A 24,930-nucleotide genomic window follows, 5' to 3' on the forward strand; every position below is an offset into this window, starting at 1 on the left:
TATTAGGGCACGGTGCTCGCATTTGATTGGATTTGTAACAGGGCGGCAGGAAGAGGGAGGAGGTTGCTCTCTGGACCTGGGGCCCAGGCCCGGCACAGCCTCCGGTGGCTCGGCTCCGGGCCGCTCCGGGCCCCGCTCCCGCTGGGCTGGGCTGCCGCCGGAGCTGAGGGCCCGGAGGGTCCTGCGATCGATCGGTTCGATCTGCTCCGAACCCTTCACGAAGCCCCCCCTGCACTGCGCCCCTCCTCGCCCGCCGTCTAAAGAGGCGCGGCGACGACCATCGGAACGATGATGATATTGTGGTTTGTGATCACATACGTGTAATCCACACATGTGTGTCTCCTCGTGTGTTTGTTTAAGTCAACATATGACCAGGAGGTCATGTTGACGGAGGAGGTGAGCTGCAGTGGAGGACGGGAGAGGACCCGTGGTCCACCTCAGTCCATCTTCAGCTGCTGCTGCTGCGCTCGGAGTACGGGCTGGCCGGCGGGGGATTTGGGGGGGGGGAGTATAAAACCTTGGCCGAGACCGAGAAGCTGAAGGCAAGAGAGGGCCCACTGGCCCGGTTCATCGCTGGGCGGGGGATAGTGGACACGCATAATGTGAAAGGTTTGCAAGAGATAAAAGTATCTAGAAAATTTTCTGTAAGGTGTATGGTGTCGTGTGGTGAATGAGATTTCAGGGGACTCACGTATGGGTATGCGATCAGCTGAAATGAAACCGTCTGACTCATATATATCAATAGCTGTCTGCACAGTGTAATACATTCCACGCATGCAAGCGGGATTTGTCTAAGATTGCGAGACTAGGCAAATAGTGCCTGTCCATGATGGTTGAACAATATTGTTTTTGTTATCTTGGCCATGCTGCGGTGAAGTCTCTGACGAGCCAGGTAGGCAGCCGTGTCGCTAGGGCCCGCTCCTTCCAATGGGTGGAGGGACCGGAGTGGGGGTGGAGTGGGGGTGGAGGGGTGGGGGGCGCACCCTAATCAGGTGATGCGACTTGACGTCTGCTAGTGTCAGCAGACGATAATGCTTTGAATTTACGTGTAGTTGAGGTGGCAGTGGCAATCAGAAAGACAATCAAGCGGCTTTGAACGTTTCTCTGGGAGCGCGGTTAAGCTGTTAACCACAATGGGTAACAATGACAGCAAGCAAGTCAGAGTGTTCCGACGCATCCCAGCAAGTGATGGGAGAGCCCTAGCCACTCGCCTCGGTTTAAAATCAGAGACAGATTCTGTGTCAGAAGACAGGTTGCGTAATGTAAGAGCACATAGATTGGCCTTAAGGAACTCAAACTTTGAATGACCTTTAGATCTGTTGCTTTGTAAAAAATGACAATTTTTTAGGTTACCCACAATTTATGTGTTCCGTAGAAAAATAGAAACAATAATAATTTTTGATGCCGCATAATTATTTTTTTCTGTTAATCTTTACGTTCGTACAATAATCTGTTCGCACTTTACAGAACTTGTCATGGAAAGACCTGGATAACCCCATACCTGCCCAAATTTGGGCAATCGTATCCAAAGGGCATCGGTCAGCTACTTTTTCATCCCTTTTAGATTTAATTGATGCTATGGTCTTCCAAGATCATACATCTGCCGCTCAGTATATGTTGCATTTCTTGCCAGAACCATCCTTAGTTGAAGCTGTAAAAACAGTAAGTACATCTAGAATGGAAATTTCAAATGAGAACATGGTTTAAAATTTTTCCAACCACCCAATAATTTTTACAACTATTTTTTGTCTTTTATTTACAGTATGCCTATCACATAATAAATATATTTCACAGGCACAAGAGCCCAGCTAGTGACTCCTGGCAGAGTCAAGGTGTACCTATTAGTGCAACAACTACTGAAAAATTAGTCTCAAATCACTTCGTGGAGAGTCTCAATGCCACACAAGGAGTTGATAATGAAGAGGTATCCTTTTGTAGCATCATTCATAATGTAACATTTATAATTTTGGATGTTCATATCAGATACTTGTTTCAGCGAATTTCAAAATGGATAGAGAAGGACAAGCTTTTTTACCTAATGCAAAAGATTGCATTTTGTTATTTATTTCATATATCCATTCCAGAGGATACAATTCCACAGCTCACGTCTTCCTTTAATTTGAAAGCAGTTCCTACTGTATGTAAGATAGATCTCTAAATTACAATTTTCCAGAGATCTGTGTTATTGTTTATTTTGTGTGTGTGCTTTGTTTTTAGATATTGGATTTGTGTGATGTATTATTCATTAACAACAGCTTACCTCATGATTTGAGGTCAGAGTGGGCATTACTATTTTCCTCCCAAATTCATGGACAGAGTTTCACTTCTATGCTGGGGAAACTTACCAACAAAGGGCCAACTCTGATAATTGTTGAAGACTCTCACCAGCATGTATTTGGTGGATTTGCATCTGAAAGTTGGCGGATTGGCCCCAAGTTTATAGGTAATATGTGTGAGGAGAAATTACTTAATCATCTGGAAATCTGTTCATGATTTTGTTTTAAATTATAAGATTCCCTTATATTTATTCTGCTTCTCTTACCAAGCTAATTTCTGTTCTAGGCGATACTAAATGTTTCCTTTTTAAATTGCGGCCAATTTCAGAAGTGTACACTGCAACTGGATACAATGACCACCACATGTATCTGAATGTAAATCAGCAAACAATGCCCAATGGTTTAGTGAGTAATTTTTCCTTACAAAAATGAATGAGCATTTGAACTTTAAGAATAAAAAATGATTTTCATATTTACAGGGTATGGGTGGGCAGTTACAAAACTTTGGTTTGTGGATTGATGCTGACTTTGGAAAAGGCCACTCTAGCCCAGGGTGCTCAACATACCATCGTATGCCTTCTTTGTCAGCAGAGAAGGACTTCTCTTTAGAACATATGGAAGTATGGGCATTGGGTCCACCTCCCAAAGAGGATTCAGATGACGAAACCGTAAGAACATTTTTGTCAAAAATTGTTTGCTGTCACAGTGTGGTTGATAGATGAATGAAACAACTTGTTGCTTTTCCAGGATGGCAAGCGAAGCATTTTAGATAAAGACAGTGGAGCAAAAGCTATTCTGGAAATGATTGATCGAGGCCACCACAGTGAGGGACTAAGAGAAATACCTGATGAAGAGTACTGAACAAGTCATTTGAATTTTATAAATTATTTCATTGTTTTCAAAAACTACAAAATAAAAGGGTCATTCTTTATTGAATTGTTAAGCAAGGTACAAGCTCTGTAGTACATGGCAAATTTATTACAGCATGTTCTGTAGCACCAAATACTATGCAGGATGAGTACGTATATAGTTGTTTAAATACTTTCCAGACAAATCATTGCAAACTGCATATTGTACACCCACAAACAATACTGTATTAATGGTTAGACATTGTGCACATCAAGGAGTGAACATAGTAATCATTTGTCAAAGCTATTAATACAAAACAAGCAAGCACCATTAAGCACATACCTACATTCAATCACACCTAATTCAGACAACGGGTACAGTTACAAACAAAAAGAATGTTTACTGTAGTTCTGAGGAAATCATATGAGTTAGAGAGGGTGACCGTCTTCAGATTCATTGTTACAATTTTTAGCACAAAATAACTTCAAGTCGAAAGTTGGGCTCAAAGGATTCCTAAAAGAGAGCCATTGCCATTAGGTATGAGATTCTACATAGAACAGTAAGTGTGGATCCCTCTCAAATTTGGCAATGGCAGGTGAAAAATTGTTTGTGGTGACCTTCCAACTACGTTTTGATATTGCTTATAACACAAACAGACAAGATACTGAAAACTGATAAAGGGGGTAGAATAAATTCAAGCTTGGAACTACCTCAAAATCTAACAAGTTACACTCTGATTTTCTGGAAACACAACCCACACACAACAGAAAACTAAATCTACATAAGTTAGCTTCACACGGATCCACCATCTAGTCTTTTACTAATTATGATGCCAAATGAAAAATAATCACATCACATGCAGGTAAATCCCTCTTTGCCGAGCATATCATTCAAGTTCAAAAATGAATACGACCCCACAGCTTATCATAACTGCTACTTGGCTAAGTTTTGATTCTAAACCCTTACAGATTAAAATTTTCAGTGCATGCTGGCCTCCATTTGAAAAGAGCAAATTTCAGTAGAATAGGAATGTAACAAATGGGATTTATAAGGAAAATCAGATCAAGAAACAGGATTGTCAATATTTAAAATGAACTTATTCACACATCCCAAATTATCATACACATAGAAAGGAAAGGTTAAAAGCTTTGTACTAGTTGAAAACTTCTCAAATTATTTGTATTTGAAACTCCTTTACATATGATGCAACCACTTCTCAAGAAAATGAATAGAACGAAGAGGAAAGAAATAAATACTGTCCACATCTGCAAAAATGGTATCAACATGAATAAATGAATTACAATACATATAAATATATAAATAGTGCATAAATTAAAATACAAAAATTAACTCTAACATCATTTTAGAGGACACAAAGCACCCACAATCCAACACTATCAGTCAAACTTCATGATTAAATATAAAGAGAAATACATGAGGTTAATATTTGATCATTTGATAACTAAAATTAATAATTTGGTCACAATAAAGATAGATTACAGGAGGCAGAGATTGAAGTGATGTACCACAACACTTCATTTTCCCTACAAATGTAAAATGTGCAAAGATACAAATATATGAGCTGCTAACAAAATGTTTGATTAACAGTACGATCAAAGGATGTAGTGGAATAAAGTATATCAAAACAAGATAAAAAAGAAAAACAGTCATAATTACTTATATCAATAAATACTTTTAAATTAAGGAACAAAATGTTCAAACAGACATGCATAACTTTGGTAATATAAGAGTCTCATAAGCAGCTTAAAGTGCAGTAAAAATAGTAAATCCCAAGGAAAACATATTACCACCGGTTTAGACATATGGTTGCAGTTTTAGTCTATATTCAGCAAAAACTGTCAGAAAATCAAAACAAGAGTGACATTAGTATCACACAGACATATAGAATACACTTTCTTAGCTATAAACTTTGTATGAAATTTCCAGTATGGCATCTCAAATGGCCATCAAATTAGTTCATTCATGATTTGAGTTTTAAATGCAAGAGTAAATTTTACAATTTAACATATTGATGAAGAATTGGCAAATTATTTGAGTCTTTTCATGTGATGCTACTTTAAAGAACAGAAAAATGAAACCTCAGTTGCTCTTCTAACAATTTAGGGGCAATTTTACCATGATTGAGCTTTACACAGCATTTAGCACAAAAAACTACCTTGCTAGAACACATTGCACAGTACTAATTAATGCCTTATAAAAATGAACTTGAAAGCTATAAAGATTATCTTTTGCCAGAGCGATTACATATTGCTCTACATTGTTATATTTAGCTTTAAATTCCCGGCCACCCCACCACATTACATATTCAAGGAATAAACCACTTTTATCTTCTTAGTAAAGGTTAAAGATTGGGTCTTATTTGTCAGTGACACAACCATTATTATTTCAAGTTGCGGGAATATAAAGTAGTGCAATTTGAATAATCCAAACCACTGCAATTGCATTCATAGCTATTTGTGAGCCAATAAACTTCTGAGTTTCTTCAGAAAAACAGTCATTTTGATTAGGTGACAACAATACATTTGTTAAATTTTACACGATTTCCATATTTTCTATTCAACAGTGAAGGAACTGTAGTAATTGACCAGCTGATCCCTTTACCCACAAAAATAACATGGACACTAAAACAGTTAGCTCACTCCATGCCGGCCAACTTGCTTTAATTTTAATAAGGTAACTTTAGTGCTCTAAAGATTTATTATTTTTTTTGTATACAAAATAACAGGTATTAAAAAGATTCCTTCTGATTAGTTTGGTTCTAAATTGGTGGTCATATCTGAATCCATGGTTAAAATTGAATCTAAAAAATTCCTAGGCATGCAGTACAAAAACAAGAAGTGCGCGACAGGCGCACAACCATTCTTAGCTAGACTGAGCTCCAAATATTTCAACAGTTTCACCAGAGGAAGCAGGGTTCTGCTCACTTTGCTGCTTTTGCTTCAATTCCCTGCGACGCTGTTCCATTAATTTACGACGATCCTCCTCACGTTGTTTTCTTAGAGCTGCTGCCTCTGCTGATTTTGCTGAGGATGAGACAGATTTTGGTGTCCGCGGGGTTCTTTTGCTTGCTGGGGTACGAGGCCCTGAGGAGTCAGATGACTTGGATTGATCCTCAGATGTTAATTTATCCTAAATAGACAAACAAGTTAAAAATGAACCACATATTCGTTTTTGGCCAGAATCTTCCAGTAACTTAAATTACACACCTCACACCAACCCACTGCCCGAAGTTTGTCAAGACGTTGAAAAGTGTTGTGAACTTCATCAACTTGTAAAAGCAACATGTCCCAGAAACCCTGTAAATCCTGAGCTGTTGTTGGAAATTGTTCATCAGAACGTTGATTCTAGAGGGAGAAAAAAAGAGCACCTGAGTAGGACCAGAAATTGAAAAGAGTTGTGAAAACTCAGTATGATGATACATACAATGCACTTGCGGCACAAGCCCTCAAACTGGACCATTTTTTGAGTGACCAAAAGCCTTGCTTTTCCAGCTGCAGCCCGCAGATGTCCAAGAGCTTCTTCTGAAAGGATTGCATTTCCATCTTTCCCACTTGCTTCTATCTCTTTCTCAGCTTTCTCAGCCAGCACCAACAACTTCTCAATCGTTTGCTGCCGAATCTTTTTACAACAGAAGGAATCATAATGAACAAAAAAATACAAATTTTTGATGCAAAATAAACCATAGTCACAAAAAAAGGAAAATTTGTAATGATACTTTCTAAGATCTTACCTTGAGGAATTTGTGACCAGCATTTTCTTCTTTTTCATCCTCCTTTGGTAGCTCTTTGGAGACTGCTGACACAGCTGAGGAAACATGCTCTTCAGTAATTTTGGATGGTTGTGGTTGTAGCTGGTCCTGACTGAAGTGAACATTTGGAACAGATTTGGATTCCAGTTCGTTGACAACAGTTTCATCAACTTTTGTCATTGGAGAATTAGAGGGTGATTGCTGAGGAAGAACAACTTCTGGTGCAGCTGGTTGTAGATCTGCTATGCTTTCTGTAGATCTCTGTAGAATTGATGGTGAAGTTGACACATACTCCTCTTTCCCATTGGATGAAGTTGATTTGGTTACCACAGAATTGGATGGAGAGGAACCATTAGATGATCTGTGATCAATTGAATCAAATTAGCCATGCATATTATTAACATTAAAAAAGAGTTAAAAATTCTATAAATATACCTTGTTCCCAAACTACGGCGAGGAGCAACAGTAAGCTGATCTCGAAACTCTGGGCGCAAATGTCTAAGTACTGGCAATTCAGGAGAGCTCTGTGGTTTATCCAAATTAGGCTCTCCTTCAAGCTTTACTTGACAACCTAGGCCATTTGTTCCCAAAAAGCTTGGGGGAAGAGCAGATGGGTTCTGAAAGTGAATTGGAATCAATGAATCAAATCAATTTCTGCGAATCATGAGAATGAAGAATGAACACATTGTCAGCTGTTGCCATGAGCAACAACAAGAATGAAAAATTGTAAAGGGAGTTGATTGGTTATAAAAGGAAATAATATTTCTAGTCACAGTCCATGACAAGTTCAACATCAAGCTATAACAAAATGAATTTGTAAAAGACAGAAGACTAACCTTGTGACTACGGTGAAAAAAGCCTTGGGCTAAAGAGCAAGGCCCGTACAGGCGCTCAATGCGTTGTTGGATAAATGACTTGGTGGAGACTGGAGTATTATGGAGAGCAGAACCATTGGTGTAAACCTTTTTATCTGTAAAATATTAATTAATCAGAAATGATCAAACTGAATCTACTGAAACCACATTGAAGACTCAATAAACTACACTTACCAGACATGGAAGCATGACGATCTAATGTGTCTCCTCCTGTAACAAGATGCACACATAAGAGTTGACAATGGCTGACTCCACATGAGTATGGGGGGAAGGGGAACAAAACAGTTAACTCACCAACAGCAATCGGAACAATTCTTTCGGTTCGGAAATGATTTGAGTAGTTCTGAGGAATAGCATTAGACGAAATGACGGTCGTTGAACTCACTACCGTTGACTGAGATCTTGAACTAACTTCATATCTTGTTTCAACAGATGTTTCTGTAGTCAGTCCATGTTTCCCTGATTTTGTTTCGAATACAGATACTACACTCTGGTAATCTTTCTTTTCGGAGGGTGAAAGCGTTGATTCCAGCCATCGATTTCTTTGATCTGAGATTCGCTTAGCATTAAAATTTCCTGTTGCATCTGTCTGATCAGCTCCATTTGAGCCATTGATCCGTTGACCAGCTCCAAACGTTGGGGAGATGTTCTTCATGGTGGTCTTGCTTGACACTTGTCCGCCAACTGGACTTGGTGTCCAACACAACCTACCAGAGTTAGGAGCGGTCAAATAATTGCCAGAGTTTGGTATTCCAGCACTTAACCCTCTGGCTGGACTAACTTCCCTGCTTCCGTTCTGAATACCAACTAGTTTGCCAGGACTATGGTCTCTAGAACGGAAACCCTCCCTCAATTTACTGTCATAAGTAGTTATTCCTCCGTAGCCACTAATGGAGCAGGCAAGATTGAGGTAAGATGGTTTCTTTGCATTTGTTGGACTAGGTGAGCTGAAGTTAGTTTGAGACTTGTCAGAGTTGTTAAGATTTTGTCCTCCGTTTGTACCAGCAGATAGTAACAAACTATGTAGAGTTTGCTCGGAAAGTGATGGAGCATTTGCTCGAGGTTCACCTGTGCACAAAACAAAAGCATATGAGAAAAGTACAAAATCTAAAAGTTATCTTAGTATTTAAAGGAAGGTGAAACACCCTCAAAGGATTAAAAATAAACACACAGACACAAAAAAGAACAACTTAATAATTCTTGAAAAAAAAAATTAAAAACAAAAACATAAACAGGGAGCAATTGGATGCTGAGGGAATTGAAAGAAGATAGAATATACTGTACTAAAATGAAACAACAGTTTAGACTTGCAATAGGAAATTTGCTGCATCAAAAATACCATAGAAAATTTAAAAAGAAACAGGCAAAAAAGTTATCTGAAATTAGGGAAGAAGGGAGATTAAAATAAACTACATGACAAGGGACAGAATGATGATGTGAAAAAAGCAGATTAGTAGGTGAATTGTGACCCCTGATAGTACAGACTATATGAGGAATGAATGGGGGTGTACACTTTCATTAAGTCTACACAAGTAACCACTATTAAAATTCAACTTGTAAAAATACAAAAAGATGTAACAAAAAATGAGAATTATGCCTTGTAGATAGTAATAATAATAATCATAGTAATAATAAAAGTAATAGTAATAATAATGAAAAGAATACAAATCACTTCATTAAACAACACTGAATTACAAATGATCCCCCATCCCTCTAGTACAGCTACGACACAAAAACATACTGCAACACCTTTGCTACCTGTATTGTGGTGGTTATGTGAAGATTCAACTTGAGTAGATTCGACGAGAGAGTCGGAGAGTGACTCTGCATCCACGTCCAAAGAGCAGGTGCCGATTGAATCGCATGATGCAGCCATTAGAGTCACCGACATGGTGGCAAGTGATAATGGTCGAGAAGGGCTCGTCCAGAATGAAGTTTGCCACCAACTCTCAAGGCCACTGTGAATCACACCAGTGCTTTTGGTCTCAGATATAGACATTGAAACTAAAAGGTTCAGCATGAAACATCATAAACTAGATATCGAAACTTTTCTTTAAAGCAGAACCCTCAGATCACATTTAAGAGTAGTGACAGCTTCAATAGTTAATCAAAAAATTACAGAAACTAAAGAAAATTAAAATTGCACTGTACTACTTCAGAGAAGGCTCTAAGAACAAAAAACAAAGAGAAAATAGAGCAATTTTAGGGGAAATGCCCTTTAACATGAGATGTGACATCTGGTACTTAAATTCCATTTTTCTGGCAATCACAAACTAAACTAACTTTTGAAGGAAAAAGACAATAAAACACTTAAGATTGCTAAAACAAAACATATTCATTTGGATACATGCATTACACAAAAACAATTACAGAACAAGCAAGATAGATTTTATCTGACCATCATGCCATGCCTTGTCATGCTCAAAATTTAATTTAAAAACATTTTTGTACCTACAAGATTTTATTTCCTTCTGAGGCACTTGCATAGTTAGATATTTTTTCAATATTTTGTATAGCTAATTTCCTAGTATTTAGGGGTAAAAAGAAGGAAAAAAACACAGATTCAGTTTTGTAAGGAGCAAGCTAAACTCCACATTTGAGTCACATTATTTAAGAGATTGTAGTTTTAATGGGGGAAACTATTCATTGAACTGAGAAACTCATTGTTAGTAATATACTGTCATCAATCATATTATAGTGGAAAACAGGTTTAAATTCAGAATGGGAAAGCAAGGCTAAGAAAATTGTACAGGTAACAAACAATGCAGGGGTGTCCAAAACCATGCTCACATTCAAACACAAACATAAATAACAAGAAGAAGAATGGAACAGTGCATAACTGTCAAGATCACAGAACGTGTTCTTTGATTTCATATGTAAAAGAAAATTACTGTACTGACATTTAAAGACATTGCGGATGTCAGCCCTGAGCCATGCACAAAAAAAGGGACCTTGTTTTAAAAAGGTTGGATGCTAAAGAGATTGTTAGGAAACGCTTAAATCTACAATGATGCAAGGGCTTCTCAACTAGAACAGAAACTGCACATAGGAAGGGATTTTTCCCAGAAAGAAGTACTCTTTTAGTCAACCTACTTTCTTATAAATATGTATCATAAAATTACAGTTTTGTTCCTCATGAGAAACCTTTTGCACTCCTCTTTAACTTGGGGGATACTGTTATTTTTCTCCATTATAAAATCCAAAGCAGATTCTAATTTTTCAATATTTTCGAAGAATTTTAGTTAGTTTATCACGACCAAGCAATCTACCTGTGAGACCATCTCTTTCGCCAATGCAGAATCTTGTTAGATCTGCGACGACCCATTGTGGCGCAAAATCCCATTGATTGAACTGGTATAGTATAGCCAGTAACTTTGTACTTCTAATTTCAAGTTTGTTTATTTATTTTTCAAGTTTTGAGGACCTGTACATAATGAAAACTTAATTTGGTGCAGTTTTATACCACATTACCGTTTTCTACCAAGCATCCATCACCACTACAGAACTAAGACAGCCAAATATGTCATACAAAATGACTTTCCAACACTTAATTCAACTGATAGGGAAGAACAAGTAGGTACAGCAGGTTTGATGGGACTTTGCTTACAGTAAAAAACAGAGAATTAAACAAACACTAGGTGAAACTAAAAGATTCTAGATTCTAGTTATTTCAAGAATTAACAACTACGACTATGACATACTATAGTACAATTCAATGCAGATATTGATAGATTTACAAGGAAGGCCTTATAAAAGAAATATTAAAAAGTAACTGAGGTGTGTTAGTACCTATTAAATGTTATTTTTAAAATATTGCTTTCTGTTTTAAGGTTTGTAGTTAATATTTTCTCATAGAAAAGGAGTGTGACCGACCTACCGACACAGATATGAAAGAAAGCAAGAATGTGATAAAAAATCAGATGTCAGAGATAATTCATTTTGAAGAAAGATAGAGGACCTTAATAAAATGCAATGTGAAATGTATGCCACACATAAAAATATTGTGCAATACACAAGTGTTTGCGAGGTGCGAGGATGGCATATAGAGAACAGATAAGGCGGAAGATTCCTTAGCAAAAGATGACAAAAAAGGGAACAGGGAAACAATGACAACATGAGACAATCCTACTCATGAAAAGTAAACCAAGTCAACCAAATCGACGTTAGGAGAAGAAATGGAGAGTGACAGTGATTAATGGAAATTTGGGGGTACTGGTGATGACATGAAACAGAAAGCTATCATGATGAGGAATATCTTCCCTGATAATTCTCGTGGTAATGACAATATTTGGTCAGTCAGAAAAAAGGAAAAATGGTCGGAGAGGCAGATGTGTCACAAAATTAGGTAAATGTGAGTCACGAATTTGGGACACTCATGTCTCTTACCCTAGATGACTCCAGCGTTCTTGGGATATGAACTAAGGATCCTTCGTCATAAAAGTACTGGATATTGGTGTGACGAAACCATTCTCCAGTCAGTCATTCGGGTCCAGCAGTTCATTCATTCGAGTTGACCCAATTGTCGATCACAACTCAACCAACAAACACGTCAACAGGCCTGTTTTTCTACACCATTTTGATCCCAATGACTACTGAAACGCAAACTAAATCTGAATAAAGATGAAGATTGAGTGAAAACAAATGAACACAGAGAAGAGGGAAAATCAAATATGTATCTTCTGCTCCCTTATCTTAGTTTTCCAGATTGTAAACGTAGCGACGCGATTTCTAGTGTGAATTTGAGAAGGACTCTCTACAATATTCCATCTGTATGCAATACATCTTGCTCGTCTTCATGAAGGGGAGTGTGTTTGGAAAGCTGTTGCGTGGCGCGGTGTAAAACTGACACTGACACATCATCATGAAGCACAAGTAGCCGTACGAGCTCCACAGGCCGGGAATTATGCTCTTTGCAACGTTTCTAGTTTTACTTACATTCTGTGTGTCATGTTTTTGCGGGTTAGATATATTTAGAAAGCCATTAGATGACTTGGAAAAGAAGTATGGCTACTTTCCCGACGATCTCCGCCTTCAGCTACGTGAGGAGGCGAGAGAAATGTTTTACTTTGGGTACAATAATTACATGAAACATGCCTTTCCGTTGGATGAACTAAATCCCATTATGTGCTCAGGCCGTGGCCCAGACTATGCCAATCCGTAAGTTGACAGCAAAAGTCAAGATCATGCTGTTGAGGTTAAAGTTTGTTGACCTAAATCTGGAAAAACAAAATAACTGTCAACTGAGATTCTTCTTTCTGAGTTTTCTTCCCAGTTATTGGGATTTGTGCTTTTTTTAGCTTACTGAAATAACTGTTTATTGTAAGTTGACTGCTTGCCTCTTCAACGCAGGTCCAATATTAATATCAACGACATACTAGGCGACTACAGTTTGACATTAGTTGATTCACTGGACACTTTAGCTGTCCTTGGAAATGCTTCTGAATTTCAATTGGCTGTGGAACGAGTCATAAAAAATGTTTCATTTGATAAAGATAATGTTGTTCAAGTGTTTGAAGCAAACATTAGGTAATTCCATTTAATTGCATTTGTTTTTCTCTTTTTACTTTTAAAAATATTTGATTGTGATGTTAATCTTCTTACTCTTGCTCAGGGTACTAGGAGCTCTTTTGTCAGCTCATTTATTAATGACAGATTCCAGTCAACCGCTGGGACCATTGAAACCTTCGTGGTATAATGACGAATTACTGCATCTTGCGCGAGACCTTGCCAACCGACTGCTTCCTGCATTCACTGAGAGTGCTACTGGCATTCCATACCCCAGAGTAAATCTGCGTCATGGACGACGTTCCGTGTTGAGCTCTGCAGCACAATCGGTTGAAACTTGCACAGCTGGTGCTGGATCATTGGTTTTAGAATTTGGATTACTGAGTCGACTACTGAAGGATCCTACGTATGAGGAACTTGCGAGGAAAGCCAGCCGAACCCTATGGAATCTACGCTCAAAAACTACTGGACTACTGGGTACATTATACCATAATCAGATTTACCCATTACATTTACCAAGGATATATTTATTTACTAGTTTGCTTATAGTTTTCAGTTTTAAGTTATGTCAGTTTTGTTACAGGAAATGTTATTAATGCTGAATCTGGGCAATGGGTTGGCCGTTTAAGTGGCTTAGGTGCTGGTCTTGATTCATTTTACGAATATCTCTTGAAAGCCTACATTATGTTTGGTGAGCAGGATGATTATAAAATGTTTTCTGAATCATATGCCAGTATTAAACAATATATGCGAAGAGGGTAAGTTCTGTTTTTCGTATTACCTATGTGTTCAAGCTTCTTTGGTATTTTATGTTTTTTTTGGTCGTTTTTTTTCGATCAAATGCAAACATATTATCAGATTGTGAACTATTGGTTCCAGACGCCCCCACTGCAACAAAGGAGAAGGTGATCATCCTTTGTATGTCAATGTTGACATGCAAAGCGGAGATGTCCATACATCATGGATTGATAGTCTCCAAGCAGCCTTTAGTGGCATACAAGTTCTTCACGGAGACGTTGAGGAAGCAATTTGCTCACATGCACTGTACTATTTCATCTGGAAGTATTATGGAGTTCTACCTGAACGCTGGAATTGGCAACAACTTTCAGCTGATGTGGCATTCTACCCTCTCCGTCCAGAGCTCATAGAGTCTACATACCTTCTATACCAGGTATGTTCATTTTCAGTTTTCCCAATTGCTTAAAACCTTCTTGCTCTTGATATTTTACACATTACTTTTCTAGGCTACAAAAAATCCATTTTACCTTCATGTTGGGAAAGATATTCTCAGAAGCTTGAACAGTCTTACAAGAACTACATGTGGTTATGCAACAATTCATAGTGTTTTAGATCATAGTCTTGAGGATCGAATGGAAAGTTTTTTTCTTAGTGAAACCTGTAAATATTTATTTCTGGTAGGTATCATTTCAAGTTTGCATTGTTAATTATTTTACCACACTATCTTTGTAGGATACTATACTCCAATATGAAATCAGAATCTACATTTATGTTCTCTTTGCAGCTCTTTGATGCTGATAATTTTGTCAATAAGAATCAGGGGCGGTATATCTTCAGCACAGAAGGACACCTACTCCCATTGCTTTCTCAGTTCAGAGATAATGATATTAGAAAGGCAGCCTCACCAAAAATGAATACTTTTGCAAACACGTCAACACCTAGAGTAAGTTTAGTGAAATCATTGAAGTATCCACATAAACTAGTCCTAACTCTCTTTTTTCTGCCTCTCTGGTGCTAGTGTGAAGCAGTTGATGCGGAGAGAACGTTCTTTCTACCGCTGAAGTCTAAGTACCTGGATCAGATAAGTAGGCAATTAGGGGTCATCATCAGCAACTACTCCTAGTAAGATGGAACATTGAAACTACCTGGCATTAAAAATCTTGCAACAAAGAAGCCATTTGTTTGCCAAGAAGAGTTAATTTCTTGTTTTGGTAGTTTATCTTGTCATAAATTTCTATAACACTTTAAATAAATTTTATTACTTGTTAATTATTTGTAAGAAGAACATTTGTGTTAAGAAAAAGGGGCAAATCGAATCATCTAGAGCTATCATTTTATCTGTTGATAAAATCTTCATTATAGTAGCATATGACTTTTTGCTGTGATTTAAACTTCCATTTAAGAAGACTGCCAATTTTACTTACTGTACAAATGAATGGACTAAGATAAGTGTTGATCCTCCTGCTGTGTTTTATGAGCTTTTTTCCCCTTCTTTAGTTCACAATTTGTGCACTTGAGAATGTGTGCAACTAATTGAACTTAGCTGTGAATAAATATAACAGAAGTACAGTATTTGTTGTACTTTGAGCTCATGAGTAATCCAAGTGCCTTCCACAAGATGTGATGTGATGTTCATTATTGTCTAGTAATGTAAGGGTCAAACATTCCATTTTGTTTGCTCTAGTTTTTAAGTTTATGTGAACTTTGAAATGCCTTTGCCATGCATTGGAGTTGTAAACAATATTTTTGGAAATGCAATACAATTTAAACATTTTGTCAATTTTTCTGTAAGAATTGTGGACTTAATCTTCATATTGGGCCGACTTTATTGTACATTATTGTACAATGTGTTTAACTTAAGAAAATGTCTCTGATATTGACCAAGAAGCTTTACTACTAGGCATTTTACTCCATACGTTTAATGAAGAGTTTGTTCCATAATCATTAATAGTCAAAATTCATTGCATTCTTAAATTGTCATGAAGTTTACCAAAGGCTGTCAGATTTGCTAGTGTATCTACTTTACCTAGTTTTTTGCTGCATTGTTTGCAGAAAGAAAAGACAATTGTTTTTCCTCACTTGGTAGGAATGAGTGCTATTTTTATATGTAACATTTTTGAACTTTCTATTGTGAGTTCTTGTAAAAAATATATTGTATTGCTCTGATGTTTTTGTTATTTTTGTGCTTCATTTTAAAATGGTATTGATTTTTACCTTCTTTTTTCAAAGACAGAATGCCTTGCAATAACACTAGTTAAGAAATCCTGAATTAAGTGGGGACCAAGATTAATTCAGTAGTTTTTAATTTAAAACTTGAAATAGTTTTGGCTGGAAGCATAGGGCTTAAAAGGTACAGCGCCGGGCAATGTGTGAACTTAATACATCTGTTACAGAACTGTGTTAGAATGAAGTTGCACCTTTTAATGATTCTAGTTTGGTCCAAGGTTGTGATAATAAATGATGCATTAAAACAACTGTTCCTTAGAGTTTAATATACCTCAAAATGGTACCAACTACTGCCTAAGACAATTTATACATTTTGTACACAATTTTTTTAAAAATGAGAAGTTATACTACAATGATGTTTTCCTTTTAACAGCAATGCGGCAGGAGAGGTTAACTGGAGTGGCACCTATATCACTTGGAATAGAAGTTATGCTAACAGCCTGAAACTCTCCACTTTCCTCAAAACCTGCTAAGGATTCTGCATGATACACCTCTACAGTCTCACACCTGTAACCTTCAGGAAGTTTCTCTAGCTCAGAGGAATCCACTAGATTAACTTGAACAATTTCATATCCTTCGGGGAGAACTGCAGAGTCAGCTTGATTTACATTATCACAAGAAGTATCTGACTCCTCTTCAACTAAAATTTGGCTATCCTCAATCAGGCGGTTGAGAGGGTCTTTCTTTTTTTCTTTTGAAATCAGATCTAAAGCAGATTCCTCTTCAGAAGATGACTGTCTCACAACATCTGCACCTAAAAGGTGTATGCTCTTTTTATGTTTGCGAAGAGCCTCACACATAACAAATCTTTCTCCACAATCTGAACAAGAAAATGGTGCTACATCTGGGTGAACACGCACAAAATGTTTCTTCACATGATTGCTATTGTTGAACCCTTTCCCACACAGATCACACGAGTATGCTCTCTCCCCTGTATGAGTCCGTTGATGGGCAGTAAGTTGTGCACGTTCATAGAATTGCTCTTCACATTCATCACAACCAAAAGGCTTCTCACCAGTGTGGGTACGTAGATGAATCTTGAGGTCATAGCGAGAGACAAATGCATTATCACAGTGAGGGCATGGAAAGGGTCTTTCTCCTGTATGAGTCAACATGTGACGCTTAAGGTATGTGTTTTGAGGAAATGATTTTCCACATTCTTCACAAGAGTATGGTCTTTCTCCAGTGTGAGTTCTTACATGTGCACGCAAAATTCCTTGTGTTGGAAATTTATCACCACAAAGAGCACATTCAAATGGCCGTTCATTTGAATGAAAAACTGCATGCTTCCTCATCAGACTGCGGGTATAAAAGCGTTTATGACAAGTTTCACACTCAAAGGGCTTTTCTCCAGTATGTATAAGCATATGCACTTTTAAATGGCCTTTACTTGAAAAGGTCTGTCCACATGTTGGACATAGACACCTTTTCTTTTCTTTATGTGAATACATATGTCGATTCAGTTCTTCAGCCCACACAAACTTCTCATCACATTTGGTACAACAATAGGAGGGTGACATCTTATGAATTTCAAGATGCTTTTCACAATCAGCCTCTAACATGAATCCTATTCCACATTCAGGACATTGGAAGGGCTTGTCATCAAAATGAACTTCCCAATGATCTTTCAATTCGGTCTGCTCAGCAAATTTGGCACCACATTGAACACATTCAAATGGTTTCTCTTTTGAATGCTCTTTTGTGTGTGCCCACAGAGATGTTCGCCATGTGAAGCACTTTCCACATTCCTTACATTTGTGAGCTTTAATCCCTTTGTGTTGATTTAGATGATCTTGATACACATGTTGAGAACGATATGCTTTCCCACATTCATCACAAGCAAAAGGTTTCTCACCAGAGTGTCCTTTTTCATGAATTTTTAACATAAAGCCTGTGGTGAAAGTTGCAGGGCACTGTGAGCACATGTGCGGACGTTCACGGGCATTTTTTCCCAGGTGATTGTGGTTTCTTAGCGAGCGCTTTGTAGCAAACCCTTTTCCACATTCCACACATTGAAATGGCCTCTCTCCAGTATGACTCCTGACATGCTCCTCATGGTGGACTCGGTTAGTAAATTCTTTACCACATGTTTCACACTTAATGATAGTTCTTTTCCGAGAAGCAGTTGCTGTGGCGGTTGATTCTGATGAAGAACTGTCCGCTTTATCATGCTTATGTGCTTTAAACGCACTAAGTCGACCAAACTGTTTTGGACACTGTGTGCACTTGAAAGGTTTGTCATCAGTGTGCGTGTGCTTGTGCACTGTAAGTTGAGCTAATTTCTGAAAACCCTTTCCACAAATATCACACATAAACTCATTTTGTGCTCTATTTTGGTTACTTTTAGTTGAATTTGATATTGCTGGACCATGCACCTGTTTATGTACTTCTAATTCTTTTAAATTTGTAAAAAGTTTGGAACAGTCCAAGCATTTAAGGTCCCCATCACTGGTGTGGCTAAGCACGTGAGAGTCAAGTTGAGACTGATTCTTAAAAGAACAACCACAGAGATGACATTTAAGTTTCACTCCTGCTTTGCAACCTCCTTCCTGGCCATTCTCTTTGTGTTTTAAAAGAGTTCGTTTTTGGGCATATCCTTGACCACATATATCACAAACATATGGTTTCTCACCAGTATGGCTCCTCACATGTTCTTCATAATGTGCCTTTTTTCCAAATCCTTTAGAGCACACCAAGCACGTAAATCTTTTGTTTTCTGTAAGTATGGTAAGTGAAATTTAAAAGTTAAAATAAAGTACCTCTACGTCTAAAACTTGACTAAACACTTTACTTGTTATCACATACCATTAGTGTATTTTGGATTAGGGACTGATTTTCGGTGACCTCGCCCCATTCTGTAACAGAATTTGACTAAGACATTTTGGACGGCTAAAGCACAGCAAATAAATTTGATAGATTGGTAGAAGAAAGTTACCTCTGAACTAGATTTGGGTCCACATCCATTGGTGTACCATCTTCATTGCAAGGATTCATACTTTTCTCTAATGTCACAATGTCTTCAACAAGTTCTGCATCCATATTTGTTTCCATGCTAATAACCTTTATGGGGAATATTTTCTGATTAAGTAAAATAAAATCCAATGAGACCCCCAAAACACCATTTGTTGAAGTTGATTTTATTACATACCTCTTCTGCTTTTGTGACTGGCTGAGTTGCTCCTGACAAAATATTGCTCTTTTCATCTTGAAATTTTCTATCTTCCAAATTTGTTGGGACTCTTGAAACAGAATTATCGCTTAAACTAACTAAAGAAGATGGGCAAGTATTTGTTGAAAACTCTTCTCCAAGAAAAGCTGAAACATTTACAACAATATGCACTTTGTCAACTTGTCATTTAAAACATAGTTTACCCTTCTCACATATACTCAGAAACCCAAGTCTATTTACAACGTGTAAGGGCAGCACAAAACGCAATATCATATTGACGCACTATCTGGACATTTTCCACAAATATTCAATCATGACTTACCATTTGAGCTGCAAGTTAGATCTGCTACCTGGGGCTTTCTTACTTTTTCTTCTTTTGAACCTCTCAGACCCTCAATAGTAATATTATTTCTGGAAAAAAAAGAAAAAGGTGACATTGAGCTTCATTAAATGCAGAGATTCAGAAGTCGGATTGATCAGATTTTACAGTGAAGATTTTACCCACCTATGAATATGTATCAATGTTGCAACTACGTGTTGGCACTTTCCAGACTTTCCATCAAGACAGGAGCATTCACAATGCAAGAGACGTGGTTCCTCGACTACAGAAATTGAAATAGAATATGGGATCTGATCTTCTACGTTTGATTCACACAATGCTGATATATCGCTGACACCTGGTCCCCTCTCATTCACTCTGATCTCTTTAATGCCACCTCTATTAGCAATTCCCTCTCCTTCAACAAGTTTGACTTTGAAATCTTTCAGTTCCCCAACAACTTCCAATATATCCACATATGACACTAGAGCCATTCTGTTGATACGAAATTCAAAGGGTTCTGATATATTTAACTTAAAACAAGCGTTTTCTCAGGTACTGTCAAGAATCCGTATGGGTCATGAATAAAATTGATCTAAAAAGAAGGTCTACTTAGAAATTCCAAGGAAATTCAGTCCAAAGTTTGCCAAACACTTGTAAATAACAACACGACCCAAACCTCGGAAGAGGTTATAAAATTGCCATACTAATGACGATGACAAATTCAGTCGAAGCCCCCCCCCCCCTATCTACCACCCACTTTGAATTCCCCGCGCTCCAGCAACCTTTCAGCTTAGCAATTAACTTTTTTTGGAAAACGAAAGAAAATAAAGGGAGAGACGGGAATTACGTTTCCAGAGTTAGGAGAAACACTGGAGACATTGTGCATGCACAAAATTGAATGAACAATCATGTACCAGTGAATGATGTATCCTTTAATCTTTTTCATTATCTTAGTAGTTTTTGGAATACAGTTGAAGAGTATGAGGGGCACAGCAGTTCACAACCAAAATGCATTGTTTACTTATACATAAAAAAAAAAAGATGTATTCTAATGAGCAAGGCAGGCAAATCATGACTACAAGAAACTTCAAAAATAATTTAAAAATGGGTGAGCTAATTATACTTGGCATTATTCCTGAATTTTATTAGATCAAATCACACATTTTAAAGTACAATTCCAAATTTTAAGACTAGAAAATCACAAACTATGGGTAAAAACTTAAAATGGGTATTGAGATGTTGAGAATACAAATAAAGCATCTCAATAATCCATGACAACTGGCCAATTTTTGAAGGGAAAACACATCAGTCCAGGTTTCTGACTAAAATTAAGAAAACACAGCCAAGAAGCCAAAGGGAACACATGGCAATAATTAGGTATGAAAACTATGGTGCCATGCACAAGACTTTATAAATCAGATAAATCTTTGTTCTGAATAATAATCATGTGGATAATCTTTTTATAAAATTTTTAAACATGAACAGCAGAATAAAATATAGATTTGCCTCACATGGGAGACCACGAAAACCAGATATGAAGCAGAGCTTCAAAATGTTGGCAGGAATATATCAGGTGCTGACCATAAATAACAACTGTACAGGATATGACAGTTAAGAGAGCCATGTTGTAGTACTACGATTATAGGAGAATTCCAATTGAGGGAAAATAAATCTCTGGTACTTTTCAGTGGCAGTATAAGCACCTCACAAAAACTCAGTCTGTTAAGAGGTAAAAAACAAAACTTAACATGATAAGGTCCCTTATTGAGGATAATAAAAACATAGTAAGTCTATTTTCATAAAAAGTAAAACATGGAATAACAATAACTTTAACCGCTGCATCAGACAATTGTCAGGTCCACTAAACTAATACAAGTGTGGTTTAATTCTTTTAGGAAACATAAAATACTGCTCAACACTTGCACAAGTTCTAAATCTTGGGACCATTAGGAAGGAAGTGGAAGCAGTCTTCTTGAGATGATGGCTTAACATTAGATACATATTCAGTTTCCTAGAAACTGCTTCAAAACTTGGGGCAGCAGTTAACTGAAATTATAGCTCTAAATTTAGAAATGGATTAGCAATGAATCTCACAATGTGAGAAACATTACAAATTAAGTGAAAAAATAGTTTCAGCATCTAAGAGCCAAAAAGAAAATTCCAAAAAGAAAAATCATCAGTATCCCGTTGGCCAAAATATGTTGGCTAGTCTTGGTGTCAGAAGACCAATAGTTATGGAAGAAATTAAGTTAACACAGTGATTGTCAAGAAAGCGGATACCACTGATGTGACGAACACCTTTACCACTCCTTTCGACCACTATTCCAGTTCTCTCGTCCACACCTGGAGTCAAAATTATAAAAGCTTTGCTTAAGACAAGAAAATTATATTGAGTCCATAACCTTTCAGAAGAGTATACTTACCAGAATATTGCAATGAAGCTCCAAGGATAGAATCAAGCAAACTTCCAAAGAAACCTGCCAGTGCTCCAGCAAGAATGAGGGGCCATTGAGGTGGTGATAAGACTAATTGTTGAGAGTCTATGAATATTATTGTAGCTAAATAATGAAAAACTCCAACTAAAGCACCTCCGGCTGCTGAGAAAATTAGGCCACCTATGGTAACACCACCATTTGTCCCTGCAACATAACATTTTTTTAAAAGCAGACATAAATAATGAAAGGGATTTGAATTAAGAATATTGTAAATGAATATACCTCTAGGCACCTTTCTCCAGGATGTGATCAAATATGGGTCAGCTTTCCCCACAACAGTACCAAGTTCAGATGCCCACGTATCACCGTTACAGCAGGCAAAAGCTCCTGAGAACAGTAACACATTACCATTTGCTTGAACTCAAATTCAACACATAGCAGGATATTTGGACATACCTAGAACACCAAGGTTAAGCCAAGAGCCTCGGTAATCATCAACAAAGTTGATGGGTCGTTCGCCACATCCTAAATCAAGAATATAAAGGAAAGATAGTTGTGCAGCCATCCCTCCATTGCACAAAACTTGAACCCAATTTCTTTGACCACCTAGATAAAAAAGGGACAGAATGTAGGTAGCATAATATTGAGTTTCTAAAAAAAAAATCTGGGCAGGATATTACCTTCTTTAAAATGTTCCTCTAACTTCTTTTTTTTCTCTTGTCTAAATTTTGTAGCTTTTGATGAGGAAAAGAAAAATGCAATAAGGCAGGCCAAGAAAGAATAGCTTGCCAGTGACAGAATAAAGGCAATAACTGAACCTGAAAATTTAACATCATAATAAAGCATCAGTCTCATAGACAAAAAAGTTACATAAGATTAAAAATAGTTGACCCATACCAAGAGCTGCTCCACTCGTGCTGACTTGCTTCTTCCGTAAAGCATGCAATACAATAACTAAAGGAATCAGTGTAGAGGCTAACCATCTTGTAGGCGGAACAACTGCTAAATCAGCTGTAAAAAATTATTTTTAATTTGATGAAAATTGTGAAGACAAGTGTTAAATTTCATGACAGAAAAACGAAAAACTATCTACTTACAATCAAGCCGGGAAGTTTCTTTGAAAAATGAGAAGGCCAAGTGACCGATCCACATTAACATTGAAATAGGTATTGCCACAACAAAAAGAAATACAGGGACTAAACTCTCCGGCATGAACATCTGAAGTCTGAGTGATTTTTTGGACTTAGACTGAGGTAGATTCGTTCCATGAGGTGCAATGGAACTCATTTTGGATAGTTGTAACTCTGAATATTCCACTCAACTGACAGATAGCTGTTGACACAGAAAACAGTATATTAAAAATCAGATGAGGGTGGAAGGTGTTAATGAAAATGTTGAATCTGTTACAACAATATTCCAAGTTCATCCGGCTCAATGCAATCCGGGTTCCTTTGTTTGAGGCATAATTCAGCCAATATTGTAACCACCCCGAAACGAGGTTATAACTTAACATGAATGACAATAACATCAGTAACTCACAGCTCGACAAGCCCGGCTAGGTTTCCTGACGAACAATCTGGATAGGCTCTCGTCTAACTTCATACAAACGCAAAGGCCAATCAGGCGACGTACGCCCCCGTCGACAAAGTCAGCAAATGCAAAATTCCATTAAACAAGACAAGGCAAGAGAGAGGACTCTGACACCAAAACAAACGACGTTGGACCTTCCTTGTGGTCCATTGGTGGGGCGGCTGGCCAATCGGCCGGCAGCACCTCCTGGACCTCGAGGGCGCGAGGGCGCGATGTTTGATCGCTATCGCGGGAGAGGAGGCGACCGATTCGCTGACACCACCATCGAGCTCCTGCTCCGTCTCGATGCCCTCAACGCGCTTAACATTTTGTGTGCCTCCATCCATACGCCTTAGTAGCAGCCCCCCCCCCCACCGAAATCTTCCCCCTACCCTGGACTTTGGCTCGCATCTCATCACAACGCCCGAGGCGGGGGAGAAGGCCCCCAACACTCTCCATCCTCACACCGCCACTCCACGCCCCCAAACTGCCTGTTACTTCCGTGTGCCATCTTTTATGGAGATTTTTCTGGGGCGCGCGCCGGGCGCCGCTCTCGGTGGCAACGCCGCACGACGCCCATGTCTTGCGGGACTGCCTATCTCGGACTGGCAGGGGCCCCGCACACCGGCACACCGGCACACCCTCATCGAGTTGTTCCGATGCACACGCCGGGCGCCGGGGCGGGCGGGTTTACATTTGATGGCCTCACGCTCCCTACGACCAAGCAGTGAGGGAGGCGCACTGGCGCCCGTGAGTGTGAGTATGTAGCCAAACCCACCCGCAACCCGCAACGTCTATCAAAGAGACACGCGCGGTATAAAGTTTTACGCGTTCCGTGACTGACTGCGCAGAGTTTTGTGTCCTCGCTCAGCTCGGAGTAGAGGGCCCGGGCGCCGCGTGGCGTGTCGCGGCAGGCTTCCTGGAGAACGCACTGCAGGACACAGAAATGATTGTCCTTGACACGTTCTAATTTGGAGGGAAAGGCAAAAGGGAAGTAATTACGCCATTATACCCTCTGTGTTGAAAATAAAAGAGAGGATGACAGGTCCTCGACCCCACTCCGGCTCCGGCGCCTCGCACTCATTGCCTGGCTTCTTGGTGCGTAATTGTCGCTGCGCGGACCTGCAAGTAGTAGAACCGTGCGGCTGGGAGTGATCCGCGAGAGTGAGAGAGAGGAGAGAGGGGATGGGGGGGGGG

General features: G+C 38.5%; 5 protein-coding genes across 7 annotated transcripts; 2 read left to right on the forward strand and 3 right to left on the reverse strand.

Moving 5' to 3' along the window:
* Positions 1-590: 590 nt before the first annotated feature.
* LOC113210055 (MTOR-associated protein MEAK7) lies at positions 591-3,230 on the forward strand. Of its 2 annotated transcripts, none has more exons than XM_052272806.1 (8): positions 591-609; positions 1,468-1,662; positions 1,763-1,924; positions 1,997-2,137; positions 2,218-2,443; positions 2,563-2,681; positions 2,756-2,944; positions 3,024-3,230. In XM_052272806.1, the coding sequence occupies exons 2-8, from the start codon at positions 1,579-1,581 to the stop codon at positions 3,135-3,137; spliced, it is 1,035 nt and encodes a 344-aa protein (XP_052128766.1). In that variant the 5' UTR covers positions 591-609; positions 1,468-1,578; the 3' UTR covers positions 3,138-3,230. The 2 variants fall into 2 exon arrangements, with proteins under 2 accessions (XP_052128766.1, XP_026283656.1); XM_026427871.2 differs by lacking the exon at positions 591-609 and adding an exon at positions 959-1,262.
* On the reverse strand, positions 3,190-12,335 carry LOC113210056 (disks large-associated protein 4). Of its 2 annotated transcripts, XM_052272803.1 has the most exons (11): positions 12,156-12,335; positions 11,039-11,193; positions 9,528-9,727; positions 8,064-8,837; positions 7,944-7,979; positions 7,731-7,864; positions 7,330-7,511; positions 6,877-7,255; positions 6,570-6,764; positions 6,353-6,490; positions 3,190-6,275 (listed from the first exon to the last, which is right to left on the reverse strand). In XM_052272803.1, the coding sequence occupies exons 2-11, from the start codon at positions 11,110-11,112 to the stop codon at positions 6,009-6,011; spliced, it is 2,379 nt and encodes a 792-aa protein (XP_052128763.1). In that variant the 5' UTR covers positions 11,113-11,193; positions 12,156-12,335; the 3' UTR covers positions 3,190-6,008. The 2 variants fall into 2 exon arrangements, with proteins under 2 accessions (XP_052128763.1, XP_052128764.1); XM_052272804.1 differs by lacking the exon at positions 11,039-11,193.
* A 128-nt stretch (positions 12,336-12,463) lies between these two features.
* Positions 12,464-16,486, forward strand: LOC113210054 (ER degradation-enhancing alpha-mannosidase-like protein 1). The gene is made up of 8 exons (XM_026427870.2): positions 12,464-12,926; positions 13,119-13,295; positions 13,381-13,751; positions 13,858-14,032; positions 14,154-14,445; positions 14,519-14,689; positions 14,797-14,955; positions 15,031-16,486. Exons 1-8 carry the CDS (start codon positions 12,673-12,675, stop codon positions 15,133-15,135), a joined length of 1,704 nt encoding a protein of 567 aa, XP_026283655.1. The 5' UTR covers positions 12,464-12,672; the 3' UTR covers positions 15,136-16,486.
* LOC127750638 (zinc finger protein 420-like) lies at positions 16,485-20,426 on the reverse strand. The gene is made up of 6 exons (XM_052272802.1): positions 19,913-20,426; positions 19,730-19,818; positions 19,387-19,553; positions 19,174-19,298; positions 19,044-19,093; positions 16,485-18,954 (listed from the first exon to the last, which is right to left on the reverse strand). The coding sequence occupies exons 1-6, from the start codon at positions 20,218-20,220 to the stop codon at positions 16,586-16,588; spliced, it is 3,108 nt and encodes a 1,035-aa protein (XP_052128762.1). The 5' UTR covers positions 20,221-20,426; the 3' UTR covers positions 16,485-16,585.
* A 214-nt stretch (positions 20,427-20,640) lies between these two features.
* Positions 20,641-23,888, reverse strand: LOC113210049 (transmembrane protein 19). The gene is made up of 8 exons (XM_026427864.2): positions 23,704-23,888; positions 23,262-23,496; positions 23,062-23,175; positions 22,845-22,982; positions 22,621-22,770; positions 22,447-22,551; positions 22,153-22,368; positions 20,641-22,072 (listed from the first exon to the last, which is right to left on the reverse strand). The coding sequence occupies exons 2-8, from the start codon at positions 23,449-23,451 to the stop codon at positions 21,906-21,908; spliced, it is 1,080 nt and encodes a 359-aa protein (XP_026283649.1). The 5' UTR covers positions 23,452-23,496; positions 23,704-23,888; the 3' UTR covers positions 20,641-21,905.
* Positions 23,889-24,930: the final 1,042 nt, after the last annotated feature.

Source organism: Frankliniella occidentalis, unplaced genomic scaffold, assembly GCF_000697945.3.
Source record: "Frankliniella occidentalis isolate FOCC.00 unplaced genomic scaffold, Focc_3.1 Scaffold225, whole genome shotgun sequence".
NCBI classification, from domain to species: domain Eukaryota; kingdom Metazoa; phylum Arthropoda; class Insecta; order Thysanoptera; family Thripidae; genus Frankliniella; species Frankliniella occidentalis.

Coding starts and splice junctions, on each gene's coding strand:
- LOC113210054 (XM_026427870.2), top strand. CDS start 12,673: ATGCTCTTTGCAACGTTTCTAGTTTTACTTACATTCTGTGTGTCATGT. Junction 13,296..13,380: donor GTGTTTGAAGCAAACATTAG/GTAATTCCATTT, acceptor ACTCTTGCTCAG/GGTACTAGGAGCTCTTTTGT. Junction 14,033..14,153: donor AAACAATATATGCGAAGAGG/GTAAGTTCTGTT, acceptor TATTGGTTCCAG/ACGCCCCCACTGCAACAAAG.
- LOC127750638 (XM_052272802.1), bottom strand. CDS start 20,220: ATGGCTCTAGTGTCATATGTGGATATATTGGAAGTTGTTGGGGAACTG. Junction 19,819..19,912: donor ACATTGATACATATTCATAG/GTGGGTAAAATC, acceptor TTTTTTTTCCAG/AAATAATATTACTATTGAGG. Junction 19,554..19,729: donor TCTAACTTGCAGCTCAAATG/GTAAGTCATGAT, acceptor TAAATGTTTCAG/CTTTTCTTGGAGAAGAGTTT.
- LOC113210055 (XM_026427871.2), top strand. CDS start 1,134: ATGGGTAACAATGACAGCAAGCAAGTCAGAGTGTTCCGACGCATCCCA. Junction 1,263..1,467: donor CAGAAGACAGGTTGCGTAAT/GTAAGAGCACAT, acceptor CGCACTTTACAG/AACTTGTCATGGAAAGACCT. Junction 2,945..3,023: donor AGGATTCAGATGACGAAACC/GTAAGAACATTT, acceptor TTGCTTTTCCAG/GATGGCAAGCGAAGCATTTT.
- LOC113210049 (XM_026427864.2), bottom strand. CDS start 23,451: ATGAGTTCCATTGCACCTCATGGAACGAATCTACCTCAGTCTAAGTCC. Junction 22,771..22,844: donor AGAGGAACATTTTAAAGAAG/GTAATATCCTGC, acceptor TTTTTTATCTAG/GTGGTCAAAGAAATTGGGTT. Junction 22,073..22,152: donor AGCTTCATTGCAATATTCTG/GTAAGTATACTC, acceptor TTTTGACTCCAG/GTGTGGACGAGAGAACTGGA.
- LOC113210056 (XM_052272803.1), bottom strand. CDS start 11,112: ATGGGATTTTGCGCCACAATGGGTCGTCGCAGATCTAACAAGATTCTG. Junction 6,765..6,876: donor CTGGTCACAAATTCCTCAAG/GTAAGATCTTAG, acceptor TGTTGTAAAAAG/ATTCGGCAGCAAACGATTGA. Junction 6,491..6,569: donor GCTTGTGCCGCAAGTGCATT/GTATGTATCATC, acceptor TTCTCCCTCTAG/AATCAACGTTCTGATGAACA.